Below are 16,636 nucleotides of genomic sequence, written 5' to 3'. Positions count from 1 at the left end.
CAATGTTGTTTTGTATTTGAAATCACTCACAACAGGAGATGCTATAACAATGCTTTTGTAAACTCTGCCAGTGGCCAATGATTTGGATTGTCCATTTTTGTCTCATCCAGCAAATAGTCACTTCAGTAACAGCTCAGTATTTGCAAGTGTCAATAATTCCTTTTTGGTCTTCATATACTTAACTATAGGTGACATATAATTTTCTCTGATGATGCTTTTTCCCTTCTGGTATTTTATCTGCCTAATTTATCTTGCTTTCTTCTGTATCACTCCACTACAGTTGTATTTTTAGGAATGAGTAAGAAGCTTGTGGGCAATTTTCTTTACAGGTTTTCTTCACTTTTGCTTTTCATTATTGATTAACAGTTTCCAGTCTCCTCTTCTCTTACACTTCCCTCATAATAAATATTTATGCTGACCCATCAATTTACATAGTATTCCACAGACCTCAAAACAGGTGCAGTCCTGCCCCCCTGATCTCTAGTCTTTCCATGCATCTCCCATGCTGCCATGGGGGCATTTGAAGCAGGGAGGATACAACTTTGCTGGAGAGATCTGGATGTGCTGGGTGCATTTGGCTCCTTTGGAACAGTTGGAGAATGGAAGAGCCTCCTACTTCTTCAAGGAAAGGGGAGGGCATACCCTCTGGTGATATTTCATGCAGAGACAGTGGAAGTGCTTTGATAATTCTCTTGGCACGTCTAGAAGAAATGGCCCATGCAGTGCATTATGCAATCTGGTCTGTGTATGGAAACAGCAATTACAGTTAAAAACTCACCAATCTTTTGTTCTCTGCATATTGGGCTGTTGCATGACAAGACCCACTGTTAAACTTCACAGGGCTCACTCAGCCGACTGCATGGGGTCCTCCTCTGCTGGGATAAGGACCCCAGCCTGCTTCCACTGAAAGCCTGCTGATTTTGCCATCTGGGCTGCTGTAACAAATACTGTCTTTGAATGCTCACTCCCTGCAGAATTTGCATTACTGCTCCTGTGAGGTGTTAAATGTCACCAGTAACTCCTCACTGCTTTCTACAAACCCTTTCTTCCAGGGCTACCCATTTGCTGCTCTTCCAGACACTCTTTCTAAGGGATGTAGGAGGGAGTTGTAGTGAAAAGAGTTTGTAACTCATCTGTTGCAGCTTTAGGGATGTCTCTGGTGTGGGAGAACTTGATGATGAACAGATCTGTGGCTGTGTAGGGACCAGCACACTGAAGCCAATAGAAGTGAGTGCAGGCCAAGTATTTTCTTACCCTGGTATTCAACAGAAAGAGTCAAATGCAAGCATGATGATTGCAAGTGCATGTGGCTGTCCGTTCTGAGGCCTGTTCAGCAAAAATTTGGTTTATCTGTTTGCCAAGAGCAACACACTTTTAACCCTCAGCAAGCTTTCCAGCTTTAGCCTGACCGACACCATCATGGTTTATTTAGCAAGGCAAAGCATGGTGAGGCTGAGGGAGCGGTGTGAGAGAGGCCGCAGCTGGGCTTCGTGAGAAGCAGGGATGGGGTGAGGGAGAAAACAATTACAAAAAAGCAAGTGTTTCACTGCAGAGTTTTAGAGTGGGACTTGTAATGTTCGGAGGTAAATAGCCAGTTAATCAATGCCAGATTGTATGTTGGATGTCTTTCTAATTACATCAGCCTGTGCTAGACACTGATATCCTTGAAACCTGAAAAATCCCATTAGAAGGTGCTTTCATTGGTGTTCAGCCAACATGCTTCACAGGCTTTTGAGGAAGAGCAGCATGTGGCAACAGTGAGTGCCCGTGGGCTGGGGCTGTTGAGGCAGCAACAGGGGTGGCACTTGGTGGGGTCTCTCCCTGTGCTGGGGCACCTTGTGCAGCTTGTCAGGAGCCTGCAGCGAATCCCTTGCTCTGGGGTGGCATCCTAGCTCTCCAATTAGGCAGCAGTTAAGAAGTGCTGCTGCTGTTTTCCGCGTGCTTTGGCTTTGTTCCTGTGCCCTCAGCTTGTGCCAAGACCTTCTGTATTTGTGAAAAGGCCGGACGTTTTTCTTTCTCTTTAAAGAAGAGGTGTCCTGGCTTCCAGCCTGTCATCAGGGCTGCAGTTGATTTCGGAAGTGTGATAGAGGCGTGCATGGCACACAGCAGGTGCAGGTTGCTTTCTGAAAGTCACCCCTTGATTAAGGGGTCTTCAGAATCCATTTCAACATAGTATGGAGACCTGCACTTTGGTATTTAGGTCTTCTTCGGACCTCTCCCTGTGGGCTGGGATGGAGAGGTGTAAAGTAGTGAATAGGGGGAGGAATGGGAGAATCACTATTTTTCAGTTTTGTTTGGCATCTTAGGAAAAGATCAAGCAGCACATCTGGTGGAGTAGGGCAGAGAATTAAACCATGAAAGTAATTGGTGTAGGAAGTTGGAAATTTCCTCAATATAAATGTCTTCGAAATGTATAGAAACTCCTAGAGGGGGATGGCTAGCTATGAAGTGTAGAGATCTATTTGCTGCTCCTGGCTTTGGAAGTTCCTACACCACTGGCTTCCAGAAGCAGAGGAAAAGATCAGTCTTTATTGACCTCCTAGCATCTGGTGCTGACCACAGCTGTAGCTGCTGGTTGATTGTGGAGATTGCACCCGATGCTGCAAGAGCACACTGGTGCTTTGGCAGGGAGACATGAAGAAAAGTTACGTGGTGGGACCTCAAACAAGCCTCTGCATGGATGAACCTCTGCATCATGGTCAGCCTATGTTTTGGACTTGTGACTGATTTTGTTCCTGCACAAGGAACTGCTACATCCTGTTCTTTTTTTCACTGGCAAACATTACTGCAGATTCCCTCCACTGCCCCCTCTCCATGGCTCTCAGTTGAAGGGGGTTTAATCTGGGTTGTATGCAAGCTGTACTGAGTTCCTGAGGTGCACAGACCCTGAGCAGAGGACACACAGTCAGAGGCTCCATTTACAAGTTTTGCTTTTATGTACTACGGTGTCTAAATTCTCTGCCTTCCCCAATGATGGAAGATGGGTTGTCCTTGTGAGGATGACTTGGGTTGGTCTTTCTTGGGTAGAGCCCATGTGTGTTCAGTTGAACACAGCTGAAGGCTGAAAGAGGGACTTTTTAATAGGGAAGGTGTCTCTGCTTTGTGTGTCTGTAAGCCTTGCTGGAGGAAGGAAAGGGGACAGGGAGAGATTTAGAAATTGTGCTTTGCTTACTGCCTTCCTCTTGAGGAATCCAGAAGAGCTTATCTTACTAAAAGCAGGACCATTTCCCTCTCTTGTGAAAGAGTGCCTGAGTAACTCTCAAACCCCCAGCAACACCCACTAACAGTTTGGGATAGGAAGTGCAGAGCTTAATTACATTTTGACCCTCTTTCACTTCACTATTGAGATGTTTTTTCTCCTGGGCTTGAAGTCTTGTTGGACTGTGGCAGAAAGGACCAGGGTAGCTCATTCAGCTGCTGCTAGTACGCCTTGCTTTTTGCTCGCTTCAAGGGTGGCTTTCGTGTTTGGACATCTAAGAAAAGATACCAGGCAGCAGGGATAAAAGATGGTTGGACTCAGCACTGCAGCATGAAATCAAACTGGAACACAGTATTGGGAAAGCTGACAGTGCTTTGAATATCTTACTCTCGTAGGAAGAGGAACAGGCAGGACATCGACGCCTGCTTCCATCGGAAGAGTTGGAAGCCGGAGCTTACAAGATGCTGGCTGAATAGAACTCCCTTGTGGGTGGGGGCAGGAGAAGAAGTAGCTGGTGGTCAGGGCAGCACATTTGAGGAGAAGACCAGTGGGGGTGGTCATCTAGCCGCCCTGAAGCTGCAGTAGTCATGGTTTCAACAGGTTGTCCTGCTTTTAGCAGGTATAAAGCATGAATGGGTTGCATCCTGTGTCAGCGTCAGTTATTATAATGCATCTTCTGTGCATTTGCTACTTGGTGAAAGCCAGGTTGCCTGCTGAGTGGTACCAGCTTTAGTCTGCACTGAGAGAAATACTATTTGGAGCTGTATATTAAAGATAGGCTTCAGAGATACTGCTGGTACCTGCCCATGCCAGATCATGGCCTGAAAGCTGTGAAAAGATGCTGGGCACCGGTCCCTGGGAGGATGCTGCAGCCTAGCAATGGTTTCTCAACTCCTTCCTGCAAGAGGGACCAATTCTGTTGTTCTCCCAGGGGCTACAAAGCACTTGGGATGGCTTAGTGGGAAAACTGCCAGCTTTGCAGCCAGTACTTCTCTCTGTTCCCAGCTACTGTGTGCCTGGCTTCTTTCACAGGGAAACACAAGCATCTTCCAATATAGGAGCTGGCAAACTGACTTGCAGGTAACCTTTCCTCTGTGTGGGAGTGTGAAGGACCTTTGCACTTCCTGAAAGGGATTTCAACCACCCCATGCATCTGATGCAGGCTTCCTGATGAGCTGAGCTTTTCTGTTGTTCAGGCCACCTGGAAGGATGTGCCAGAGGAGGCTAGCAGCATAATTGTTTGTGAGCAGTAGCTGGCACTAGTGCAGCCTTTGCTGGGTGGATGGAGGGGGACGTGGGGACTGTGTTTTGAGTCTACTTTTCCTGTTTGTTGTAACTTGGCAAAGGCAATTTCAGAGACTGCAGGGGCAGCAAGATCCTTTTTCTTTTCTTTCTTTTCTTCCTGGCATGTACTGCAACACCTTCCGCCAGTAACTGATTTTTTCTCCAAGAGGACAGAGGGAGAGTGGGAGGGAAGGATTGGTATGTTGAAGCGCTTCAGCTTTGGAGCACATAAACCAGAATATTTAGGATGAGGTTCATTGTCTAGAGGGGAGCCTTTACTAAAACCAGCCCCCAGACACGTGAACAACTGTCACAGGGGCTAGTATTCCTGCATCAGGTGAGGTTTAGGTGGGAAAGTTCGAAAAGGAAGAAGGAAAAAAACAAGCCCAAAAATGCACAAAACTCTCTCCCTGAGGCGTGTTCAGAAAATGGAGATAAAGCAGCAATAAAGTGCTCAATTAAGCCAGATCTACTTGCTTTAAAACACAAACAGGTGTGGCAGCATCTAATGAAACAGGGTTTTATGGACCAAGTATGATGGAGATGAGTGCATGTGCCTGTTGCTTCCCAAGAGAGAATGATGCAGCAGCATTTTTGTTCCAAGGGCTGATAAAAGCCCTCAGACGGTATGTGGGTGTTTGGGGATGATGTTTCCCCGCTGTCTCCTCCACGCTTTCCCCCTTGCCCTTAGGATGATTGCAGTTACAGTGTTTTTCAGCTGTGGTGATTAGTCTGTGACGACTAAGAGTGGGTTAACTATCGCACGCCAGGACAGTTCTTCTAATGACAGCCTCCCATCTTAGTGCTCCTGGGAGATTTCAGTGGCCCCCTTGATGAGCTTCTTCCCTAGACTATATGCCTGGGGAATTACATGCCCTTAAACGACTGCCACATTTTGTTCTGTAATGTTGTGGAGATTCAAAAACGCAGCAGAAAGCAGTGAGATGTTTTTTGCTGTAACAAGATGCATAAAGGCCAGATAAAAGCTGTCATTTGCATACTGTACAATACCTGCAGCATACAGCACAATACCTGCAGCATACAGCATGAGTGATAACTTGCTGCAGAGCAGCCAGCTGGTTTTGGCTGGGGAGACTCACCAGGGCAGTATGCTACAAGCCAGCTAAAGCTGTCCAGTGTTTTGGGGTGAACTCATGTGAACACCAGTCCTTGAAGCCAGAGGATTCCCTGGCGTTCTCTTGCAGAAGCTTTTTTTAGTTGCTTGGCTTGTTAAAGGCATGGATGGTTTGCTCTAACCTGAGGACCATCCCACTATCACATACCAGCAGCTACCTCCTTTAAAGAACTCTGCCACAAGGCTGGGTGTCTTCAAGCCTTTAGGTGGTAGCCAGATCCTCCCACCAGAGTGCTGTGTAGATCAGGTGCGCAGCAAACACGTCAGGGAACTTGGTGCTGAGCGTGTTGGCTGGATGCACGTTTAGTGCTTTCTGGAGCTGTTTAAGCAGAAAGCTGACTGCTGCACATATCAGCTTTGCTTGCAGCAGTTCAGCTGGCTTATCACGTCTGTCTCCAACTCTCTTGTGTTTTGCAGTGGTCTGTTTTTTAAGCTTTGCAGTGCCTCCTTGGGAACGCAGCAGACTGATGTTCCCCTTTCTTCTCTCCCTTCCTCTACCACAGTTTTATGACTCTCTTCCTGCCTTTTGCTCAGCGGGAGTCTGCATACTTCTGAGGTGGGAGCTTGGGCAACATCATGGGTGGCCCAAAATACAGAGTGGTTTGCAAACAAAGTGAGATCCAGCCCCTTTTTTCTATAAAGGCAAGAGACCAAAGCAGTGACAGCAGAGTGAAGCAGCAGGCTGCCTTGCAGTGCTTCCCTCCCACCTGTGTGGGAGGAAACCTCCGCTTCTGAAGGCCAAGTGGCATTGATCTGGCTCTGCTGTAGGCTATGGAGCTTGAAGGCCACTGAAAGATCATAAAAGTAACTTGCATTACTTGCATGTTGCATGGCAGTTGTTAGAGATCAGCTAGTCTGCAGTAAATTGCTGCCTTCTGGTAGCCTGTCTGTGAGTCTGAACCCTTCATGGCATTACTGCATGTTACATGCATGTCATCCAGCAGTGGGAAAAATCTGCAGGTATTACTGTTGGTAAAACTCCTGTTTATTTCAGTAGCAGTCTTGTATCTTTAAAAGCATCACGTCTAGAGAGTGAATGTACACAGTAAGATAAATGGTAAATATGCATAATAAATACACATACAAGACCAGGTTCAGCCCCATCTCATGGTGGTTCAAATTGAGTTCTGCCCTTACCTGGGAGAAGGATAAAACATGGGTTAAAGAAATCTGCAAAACTAAGCAAAACTAAGTGAAACATTGCCCCAAGAACAGATGAACAAAGTATTTTGATGTAGTCTGAAACAATTACGATGTTGTTTAGCTTGAACACCAAATGAGGAAAATCACAATCTATGAACAGCTGGAGCTTTGAACGTAGGCAATTGGTACTCCCATGAGGAGAGAGCAGTAATGTCTGTGAGTGCTGAAGGCATCTGGGAGATGCTGGAGGCCAGAAGAGACTCACAACTAAACTGCAGCAGATACTGCTTCTTTCCAACTACACTTCAATGCTCTGGTTTTATTTGGATGCACTTGTGCTTTGTCTCTGAAGACTGCAAATTGCTGGGGGAAAAGCAGATGTGAGGTTGGCTTTGAGGACTTGAGCTTGGCTAAGGGGCTGCATGGGGACAGTAGGTCCAGCAGACCTGGAGGTGGCACTGGTAGTAACTGCTGTTGGTCTCTGGTAGGGTCTTTGAGGAGAGCATAGGAAGGAGTTACTGTAATAATAGTGCATTTTGAAAAAGGCAGACTTTGAGGAAACGTGCAATGAAATTTGGGTGAGTGGTGAGGAGAGCCCTGGACTGAACTGCTGTCTGGAAAATTGACTCTGGAAAAGGGAGATGTTATTTAAAAACTCATGATACAAATGGCTGAAGTTCATTCCATTTGCATGCAATAGCAATAACCAGAGAAGCCAATGTGGCTGAGAAGGGAGTGGAGCAATACTGGTGATAGGCAAGAGTCGGCTCTTGCAAACAGGGTGGGGCACTGCTCTGACCTTTTGTGGTTTTTAAGTCTTTTTAGCTTTACTTGTATTTTTTTTTATTCTTCCTGATTTTGAAGCTTTCCCACCTTTTTGCAGGGTAGAAGGTTATACTTTTGGCCACTCTGCTTCAGCTTTCTCAGAAGTCATGCTGAAATACTCTGTTATAGGTTTCTTTGGTCATGCCCTGTCCAGATCTTCTTCTTCACCAACTCTGATCTCGATGGGGATTCTGAACAGGTACCAAAGGGCACAGCTGGGCTTCCTGAGCCAGAGGACATCTTTCTGGTGAGCTAAGCTGTCCTTGAGGAGCAAAACCAGGCAGAGAACATTGCTAGAAATAACCCCTCGAATATCTACTCTAGCTTCTCGGATGATAGAGCACAAAATTTCCCTCAGCAACCTCTCCTTGGAGCAAAATCCAAGGGACACATTGCATGAATTTGGAGATCTTGATGGACAGATGTGAGCACTTCCTCCAGCAGCATGTCTTTCCTTGGTGCACGTTCAAATTGAGTTTTGACAGTTCATCTCCAGCTAACTTGGTGTTTACTTGTCACTGCCTGCACCTAGAATAGCAATCATCTTAAAATAGGAGAAAAGTTTGAACAGGTCCTGTATGTTACACTTCTCCCAAAAATGTGTGAGGGAGGTAGAAAAGTTTAATGTGAACTTGGAGAAGAGTTTCTTGTTTGTGATGGTGTCCATCAGATCATCAATCCTTCAGCAGCCCTTTCTGGCAGGCTGCAAAGTATCATACCTGGGAATCAGCCTCGGTAAGATTCACTGCTCCTGTAACTCTGCTAGCCCCTGCAGCCCTCCTGCAGGAATTGGAGGTGCAGCATCTCAGTGCCAAACAGAGCTTGTCATAATGATTAACATGAAGGTACCCTCATAGAGGCTGTGGTAAGGAAAGCTCTTCTGTGCTTGTATAGTTTGGACTATGGGATGCGGAAGCCACAATAGGCTTAGACTTGAAGTCAGAGATGAGCCTGTGTTTCCTGAAACAAACTGGGCAAATAAAGGTAATTCAAACACTGCAGTAAAACCTGCAGGAAATGAAGGAGGTGGGTTTGTGGAGTCATTTCATGCTGGAAATTCACAGGAACTGAAAATTTAGGAGCTGAGTTTATACTGGAAGTCTGGTGCATGGGTGTGTGCAGTGACCAGGGAAGGAGAGCAGAGATTTAGTCGTAGTAAGGTTATCAGCTCATTTCATTCAAGCAGAAGGCTCTAATGACTAAGTAGCAGCTACTCTGGGGATTTTACAGATGGGGTCAAGGTCAAATCAGGAAGCTGCAGTGCAATTAATTTAAGCTTGGAAGTTAATTCGTTTGGTTCTGCTGGGAAGGTTGCAGCTTTGCAGAGCTCTAATCAGAGAAGTGTGTTGAAAGGGCTGAGCTACGCTTCGCTAACAAGGGGGAATGCTTTTATGGCAGCAGTGAGCTTGGAGAGCTTCACTCAGCAAAACCTTCCTAACATGTTAAGGTCTTTCTCCTGAGCAAACTGCCTTCACACGTGTTGAAGTCAAGCACGTGTGCAAAAGCACTGTCATCAGCCATGAGATGAGACCCCCTGGCTCCTCAGCCTCAGCTTTTAGGTGAGTCTGGAGAGTTGCTGCTGTAACTGCATGCTGCAGAGGAAGAAGTAGCTGAAAGTAAAGCAGGACTGGAAGTGGAAGTTGCATAAATGAAGGGACTTGAAGTGTACCCCTGCGTTTTTGAGGGACCCGAACAGTGTTTTCCCTTATCGTTCTTGGCATGCAGAGAACGGCTGGTGCAGGAGGGAACAGGAGGCTGCAAGCATCATTTGCAGGCTTGCTGTTGGCAGGAGGAGGGCTGGAGAGGGCCTTCCACAGGGTGGGGTTTGTGCTCTGCAGGGCCCATACAGAGCGGACTGGTGATGTGCTACACAGCCCATCAGTTGAAAAGTCTGAAACGCTGAAAAAACAAATGCTGCTATTTTATCTCTTCAGCCTGGCCACACATTTCCATGGAACGTTGGAAACTTACTATTTTTGAGAATTGTGTTCGTGTTTGAGATGTAGTTGGCATTTGCTGACGTGTTTGTAGATATATTGGGAGGTGAAGGGGGAGGAGGGCTAATAGGGAGACAGGCAGTCATGCAAACACATACACATGCAGAAACACATAGAGGCAGGCTGTCTTATTGCACAAGTCCTGTGTTCTTGGGAAACCAGTCTACAAACATGTTTTTTGTAGTGTTTTGGTGGTGGGTTTGGTTTTTAATTTTTTTTTTTTCCCCTGGCTTTGGGCATATGTGTTTGGCAGAGGGAAAGTTGCTCTTGCCAGCCACCAGAGAATGGGCAGAGAAAAGAGAGCAAAGCAGGCTGCTGAAAGCCACACTGCTCAGAGTCAATGTCCCCAGCACTTTGGAGGAGCATAAAGCATTTCCTGCAGGATGCCTGAGCCAAAGGAAGGCACTGGGTGCCCCTTGGATCACCCCTTGGTGCCAGCTGCTCAGGGCAGGGAGAGGGCCTTGCTAAGCAACCAGTAGCCAGAACATGCTGTTCCCTCACCAGTCCTCCTCTCCCTGTTAGTAGATGTGGGCTGAAAAGATCTCAATAAAGGGTGTTTGCAGAGCTCTAGGGCTGTCAGACCCTGGGGATCTCAGAGTGCTTTGTGAACAGTTTATCACAGAGGTAAAACAAGCTCATGGAGACTGATGCAGGAATTTTTTGGCTGTGGAGTGCAGTTGCCTCACTGTTACTGAGCAAGCTGACATGACCCTGGGGAGGGCAGGCAGGCAGAGAGTCCTGGAAACTCACCCTGAGAAGCTATTTGGCAGATGAATAGATGCTCCAAGCTGATCTCCATCTGTGTCTCATAAGACCACATGGATCTGAGAGATTTGAGAGACCAACCTTCCTGCCAGCCTTCTCAAAGGCTGGGTAGCATAGGCAACCCTGGGCTGTCCTCTGCAATCAAATTAAGAGCTTAAACATCCACATGCCACCTGTGCAGAACCAGATGAGGCTAAGCAGATCATGCTGCTGGCTGGAGAGGGGACCAGGAGGAGGTGTCCAGTCATAATTAAGAGTTGAATCCAGAAAGGAATCTCTTAGGCCTGTCAGTGGCTATTAAACCCAGTCTAGATGTACCCTTTGGCTCCTGAACTGCTGATTGCCAGCAAGGAGAGCTAGGGAGGAACTGTTCTTTAGCTGTGTCCTTTCTTTTGCTCCTCCCATATCATCTGCAATTGGCCACTGTGAGAGATGTGCTGGGACAGGGGCTTCTCTACTCTAGATGCCTTCTGCATCCCTCGTCCTCCCATTGTCCCCTTTCCTACATCAGCCCATTGCTCATGTTCTCTCTGTGGCATTTCCCAGACACACCTTTTTTGATTTTTGTGTAAAGTCGGGTGAGACTTGAGTGGCTGCTTTGGAGAGCTGCATCCAGCCTGGGGCCAGGCCAGGTACTGGTGCCCCTGCATTTCCCCTCTGCCACCAGCTGAGCACTGATGGCTGCTGTGCCGTGGCTCAGTGCTTTGCAGTTCATCAGCGATAATCAGCAAACCTTGTGTTCTTTTTGGTATAGGATGGGTCAGAGGGGTGGGGTGGGGGTGGGTGCTCTGTTCTTGGCAGTTTCTGCAGCGAGGAGATTGCTATGCTGGTATAATCCCTGCTGGCAAACGTTGTCTGAGGTATCTGAGCTCCAGGTCAACAGCACTCACACTAGAGCTATTGCCCAGGAACCTTTGCCCACGACTTCCCTAGAAATGCTTTGCAGGTTCATGAGGCACAGGTCACCAGGGCTTCAGTTGGGGTTTGTTTGCTCCTTCCCCACCTTTCTGCAAGTAATTCTCTGGCTGTGGCTGTTGTCTGTGTTAAAGGTCAAGTTTAAAGGCTCTGTCTGCTCTCAGGCTGCAAAGGACAAGTGCTGGGTTTCTGGCAGCCCAGGACAGGCAGTTCTGCTTCTTAAGATAAAAAGTGGCAAGCAGAACCTGGAACAGGCACTTAAATTATCCTGAAATAGTAGAATTTAGAGCCACAGCAGGCTAAAAGCGTTGGAGGGAACAAAAAAAAGAAGCTACATGAGACAGGCAGCACTGCTTAGGGTGAAAAGTCTGTCTGGATACTGCATTCCTGCAGCTCTGAGTGCATTTGCTGCTGTGCAGTGTGGTGCCAGGGCAGGAGTGCAGGCTCCTGGGTTTGCTCATTGATTGCCTGAATGGCTTTGGGCAACGCTCTCAAATTTTTTCATGCCTTTGTTTTTTACCATATGCAGCTCAGGATGAATAATTCTCTCTCCAGGGTAATTAATGAACTGCAAAGTGCCTTGATGACGTCAGCGAGAAAGTGCTGGCCATTGGAGACTGCAGTTGCTGTGAGAGGGACACAGCCAGGACATAAGGCTAGCAGGGCTCTAGGCAGGGTGTTGAAGGCCACTTGGGTGAAACTTTCTGTGGGTCTGAGACTTTAATCAGTACGTAAATGCTATGCAAACACCCCAGACAGATAAGCAAATGCTTGTGAAACCCTCTGGGAAAGCTGTCGTCAAAGGAAAGCTAATGCAGAGAGAGCGCAGCACTGGAGAGGGTGGTTACGGTCCTTGGCATGGTGCATGCTCCCTGTGATACAGGCTGGCTCTCTCTCACAAAGTGAGTGCCACTGGCTTGATCCTGTCCCTCAGCCCATATATGCTTCAGGGCTCTTCAAAGGGATAAAGATGTATTTTTAACTTCAGGCAACTGCCTTTTCGTGTGTGTCGCCTTTTATTTCTTGCGACTCTGGAAGCAGCAGGTTGTTTTTAAGCCCTGTGTTTCTCAGCTGTCTCAGTGGAGGTGCCTAGACATCTCAAATCAGATTCCCGAAAATTCCAGCACTGGAAATTGGTAGCTGCTTTTCAAAATGTTGGCGAGACTGTGCAGTTCCCTACAGACTTTAGCTGATGGCCATTTGAATGCGCTTTCACCTCAGCCAAGTCCTCGCCCCATTGAAGCCAGTGAGAATTTTCCTTGAAAAGGGCCATAAAGAAATCATTTTCTTGGCATGGAGAGAGGTGTTTCATGGACTCCACAATAGTGTTCAGGAGAACTTCAGCTATCTGCTTTGATTCCTGCCACGCTTGTCCCACCCTACACAAAGCTCTCTACCTTTTGATCCAAAATAGCACAGGAGATGTTTTCCACATGCCATAAGAAAATGGAAGAACTATAAAACATAATTGTTTTGGAGTTTGGCACCATGCTGTTCACCGAGGTATGTAGTATGAATTGAAACTGGTCAGTGAAAAGGGCGTTTTCCAGGATGACAAAGAGGATTAGGGTTGTATATCTGAGGCAATTGCATACCTGTCCATCCCATGCCAGCAGGCTTGGTGGGTAACTTAACTGATTCATGGGTAGTCATGAGCAAGCATGCACAACTCACTACTTCTGAACAGCGTTAAAAAGCAGCATCTGGCTGTAAGAGGCATTGTTTGGTTTGTGGCCTGCTCTTTATTCTCCTGACCTTGAGTCTTGATGTCTCTGCTCTTATCTTTGGTACCTGGCCCATTTTCTCTTTGAAAAGTCCATCACACCTGATCCTCAGCTTTTTCCTGGGCCTGAAGGTTGTCCATGAAGGAAGTGCCGATGCTCTGCACAAGGGGCCAACCTCTTCTGTCCTAGCTCCCTTCCCCAGTGACTGAGCCATACCTGCAAGCCCTAGGTCAGCAGAGCTTCTCCTAAGAGCAGCACTAGATTTGGGAGAGAGAAAAACTGTGAAGGGGTGCTAAGGTGGATCAGTCTAGCTTAGCAGCAGGCTGAAGGTATGGCTCACTGTGGCTGGGTTGACCTTGGACAGGAGAACTTTCAGTTAATAGCAGCTAGACCTTCCTGTGCTCCAGCGTTGCTCCTGTGATGGTGCCTGGTGAGCCAAGACCAATCTCTTCTGTCACTGGGTGTGTTCAGGGACATGGGCTTGCACACTCTGCTCCCATCAGTGGTTTTCTTTGGGCTGGTACTTGTTGGTGTTGGAAAGTGAGAAAAATGAGCAAAAATATTATCAGAAGCAGGTTTTGTGAATGAATCAGCCGACAAGAGGCTTACCAGCTTGCCTTCATTTACTTGTGCAGTGCTTATTTGGGCAGATGTCTATATATTTTAGTTGGAGGCAGGAGGGAGCAAGAATTGATGGGGGAAGGCTCTGCTTCCAGTTTACTGCTTTTCTGTCAGTTTGTACCATCAGTTTTCTCAATGAAGCAGAGGACTGCAAGCTGAGAAGCTGCCCTGCTGCTGCCCTCGTTCTTCTGCTCTTGTTGATGGCTTAGTTGGACACCAAGGAGAAGAGCACGAAAGGTGTCAGAAGGCTAAAGCCTCCTAAGCAGCTCGTTGAAGACCAGAGCTTGGCCAGCCTTGCCCGTCTCTTGCACGGTGCTTTTCTGTTTGATCCTGTCTGAAGGACGGCCTCATGGCCTTCTCTCTTCTCGCTATGTGTTTCTAATTAACGGGGAGACTGGTGTAAAAACAGAAGATTCCTGCTCAAAATACTCCTTGTCCGGCTCCTAGGATGATGGCCAGATGACAATTACCAGGCAGCAGCCCAGACTTTGAGCTCGCCCATCTGGTATCAAACCTGGTCCCATTTCTCATCTGGAACCAGTATTGAGGAAAGTATTGAGGACTTTGCCAGATTGGTTTTGCCCTGTATTTGCTTTTCAGTAGCTACCTAAGCAGCTAAAAACCTGCAGACCAAATGCATTTAGTGTTTCTGGGAAATTGGGAGATATGAGCCAAAATGGTGAGGAAGTTCAAAAAGGTCTAAACAAATCCATTGAGGGATGGGCCTGATGGTGGCTTTTAAATCCTGTCGGTCAGATGCAGTCTCCAGCCATCAAAGTGCTTCTACTGCTGGTCTGCAGTCCAGATTGGGAGTGAGCCTTCTGACATGTCCCCAAGCAGCTACTGATAGTCTTTTGTGGATGGCTGAGCTGGAGTAGCTCTTTGATCCAGTCCACTTGGGTTGTTCTCTTGCCACCAGTCTACAGGCAGCTGTGTGTCTGCTGAGTAAGTTCAGGCAAAACTCTTCTTGTAGTTTCTCCTGTGTGAATCTGGGGTTGTAGCACCTAAAAGAGCTTGGAAAGCTGTGGCAGAAATAAAGCACTTGCTATTACCATTTTTCACTCTCTGTCATGGCAGTAGAGCTATGCCCTGACAAAACATCATGATGCAGCTTCTGAAAAATAGAAAATGTTAAAATGTTTAAATGCTCTCCGTGTTTGGTTTTCTAAGAAGCAGGAAAGATCCATGAATTAAATGCTGTTAAATGAGCTTAAGCATTGCTTGCCCTCTTGTCATGCACAGTTTGATATGTTTTCTTTACTTCTGTATAAAGGCCTGTGTTCCAAAGTGCTCACAAGATGAAATCAGAGGTGCTGGAGAGAATGTTGATGTTGGCATATGCTAGAAAACACTTCATGTTTGTCACCACTGTTGGGCCAGAATGACCTAGTCTGTCACTGGTGTGGAACTGAGAAGAACTCCTATATAAGAAATGTACTTAACCTGGGTTATTGCAGTGAGAGGGGATTTGTACCCATGGGTTGAACCTTAGTTTGGGCTGGGAAAGACCTCTGAAAGTCTTGGTCCAGGCCCCTGTTTAAAGCAGGTTCAGCTTCAATGTTAGATTCAGCCACAGAGTTAGAGTTTGGTGCTCAGCCAAATCAGACTAGGCACCAAGGAGGGGTCAGCTGTTACCTTCTGGACTTCTGGGGCAAGCAGAAAGAATTGAGATCTGCTCTTACTGCTAGTGCAAAGTCCAAGGGACTGATGCCTGCAGCATCGTGACTGTCATCATGCCCTACTTTGGCAAGGACTGCTCTCAGAAACGGCACCTGGTGAACTGGGAAAATGCACAAAGCAGAGAGCAGAGGAGGTGGAAAAAGTCCAGTGTTTTTCATAGATTTCTGCTAACTGATCCTGAAATGACTGAATTAGCTGTGGCAGAGTTGGGCCCAGGACTCGGGGGGCTGTTCCACAGTGAGCAGAAGTGACCCAGTGAAGAAGCAGGCATAAGCTAAATGAGTAATGCACTGTGTGACAAATGCTGCAAAAGACAATATGGGAAGGGCAGTCAGTGAAGTGGCAGGATCTCTGAGGGAAATTAGGGTGGCCAGAAAGCAGAGGCTAGGTATTTTTGAAAGCAGGCCTGAGAATTTATTTTAGCACATTAGTATTGTGTAAGTTTTCCTGGAGATACTCTGGGGGATGATAGATGGACTCAAGGTATTGTTACTAATCACTGTGGTTTTAAGTTTTGGAATCAAAGTGCTTCTGGCATCCCTAACCCAACTGGACTTCTGATGGGAAAATTACATTCTTCGGGAAGTAATTTAGAAGGTCAAAGAAAAACCAGAAGGAACTTCTCCAGCAGCGGCTTCTCCTGTTCTCTAAACTGTCTTTTAGTGTGGTAATAACTCCAGGATGAAAGGTTCTATTCTCACCTTTCAGATGAAAAGGCTAATGCAATTTAAAATTTTTGCATGCAAAGATTTTATGGCTTGGCGACCAGCCACCCTTGAAGGCGATAGAGGATGGGGTGAATATGTGAGAGAGCATCTGGCTGAGCCTGACCCTTTCCTTCTCTTCTCTGTCTCCTGCAGACAACGGCGACGACCGGTCCGAGAGTATCCTTGCTGAGAACCACGTGGATGGCACCCCAGGGATCCTGAGTGGAGCGAGTGGGAGGAAGCCCATGAAGACAGGCATGAAGGAACTGGCAGTTATGAGGGAGAAGGTGAACGAGCAGCAGCGGCAGATGGGCAAAGTCGGCAAGTCCCATCACAACCATGAAGACTCCAAGAAGTCTCGGCTGTCTACAGGCAGGGTGAGAGGGCAGGGGGCACGGGGAGCTAATGGAGGCAGCTGTGGGCTCGCCGAGAAGATGCTGAGTGCAAAAGCCTTGGTGACATCTGCAGCAAACTGTCTTAGGAAAAGAAAGAAAAAAAAGAAAAGACAGGGAGAGGGGGAGAGAAAAAGGAAAAACAAACGTTTGTTTTGGCCTAAGCTAGGGCTGAACAGACCATCTGATGAACTTCGATGTGCTGGAGAAGAGGTGTTATTTTCATTGCAGCTTCACTCCCTGACAGCA

At 47.1% G+C, this 16,636-nt stretch overlaps 1 protein-coding gene across 1 annotated transcript in view; it reads left to right on the top strand.

Annotated features, from left to right (window-relative positions):
- The window catches only part of IGFBP2 (insulin like growth factor binding protein 2), a 61,850-nt gene that overhangs the window by 41,612 nt on the left and 3,602 nt on the right, over positions 1–16,636 (top strand). Inside the window, exon 2 of the mRNA XM_054381307.1 lies at positions 16,149–16,372. Coding sequence (XP_054237282.1) covers positions 16,149–16,372 — 224 coding nt within the window. The remainder of the gene's footprint in view (positions 1–16,148; positions 16,373–16,636) is intronic.

This window comes from Indicator indicator, chromosome 5, assembly GCF_027791375.1.
Source record: "Indicator indicator isolate 239-I01 chromosome 5, UM_Iind_1.1, whole genome shotgun sequence".
Taxonomy (NCBI): domain Eukaryota; kingdom Metazoa; phylum Chordata; class Aves; order Piciformes; family Indicatoridae; genus Indicator; species Indicator indicator.
Note: the sequence above shows the minus strand (reverse complement) of the source record. Positions and strands in the feature narration are given on the sequence as shown.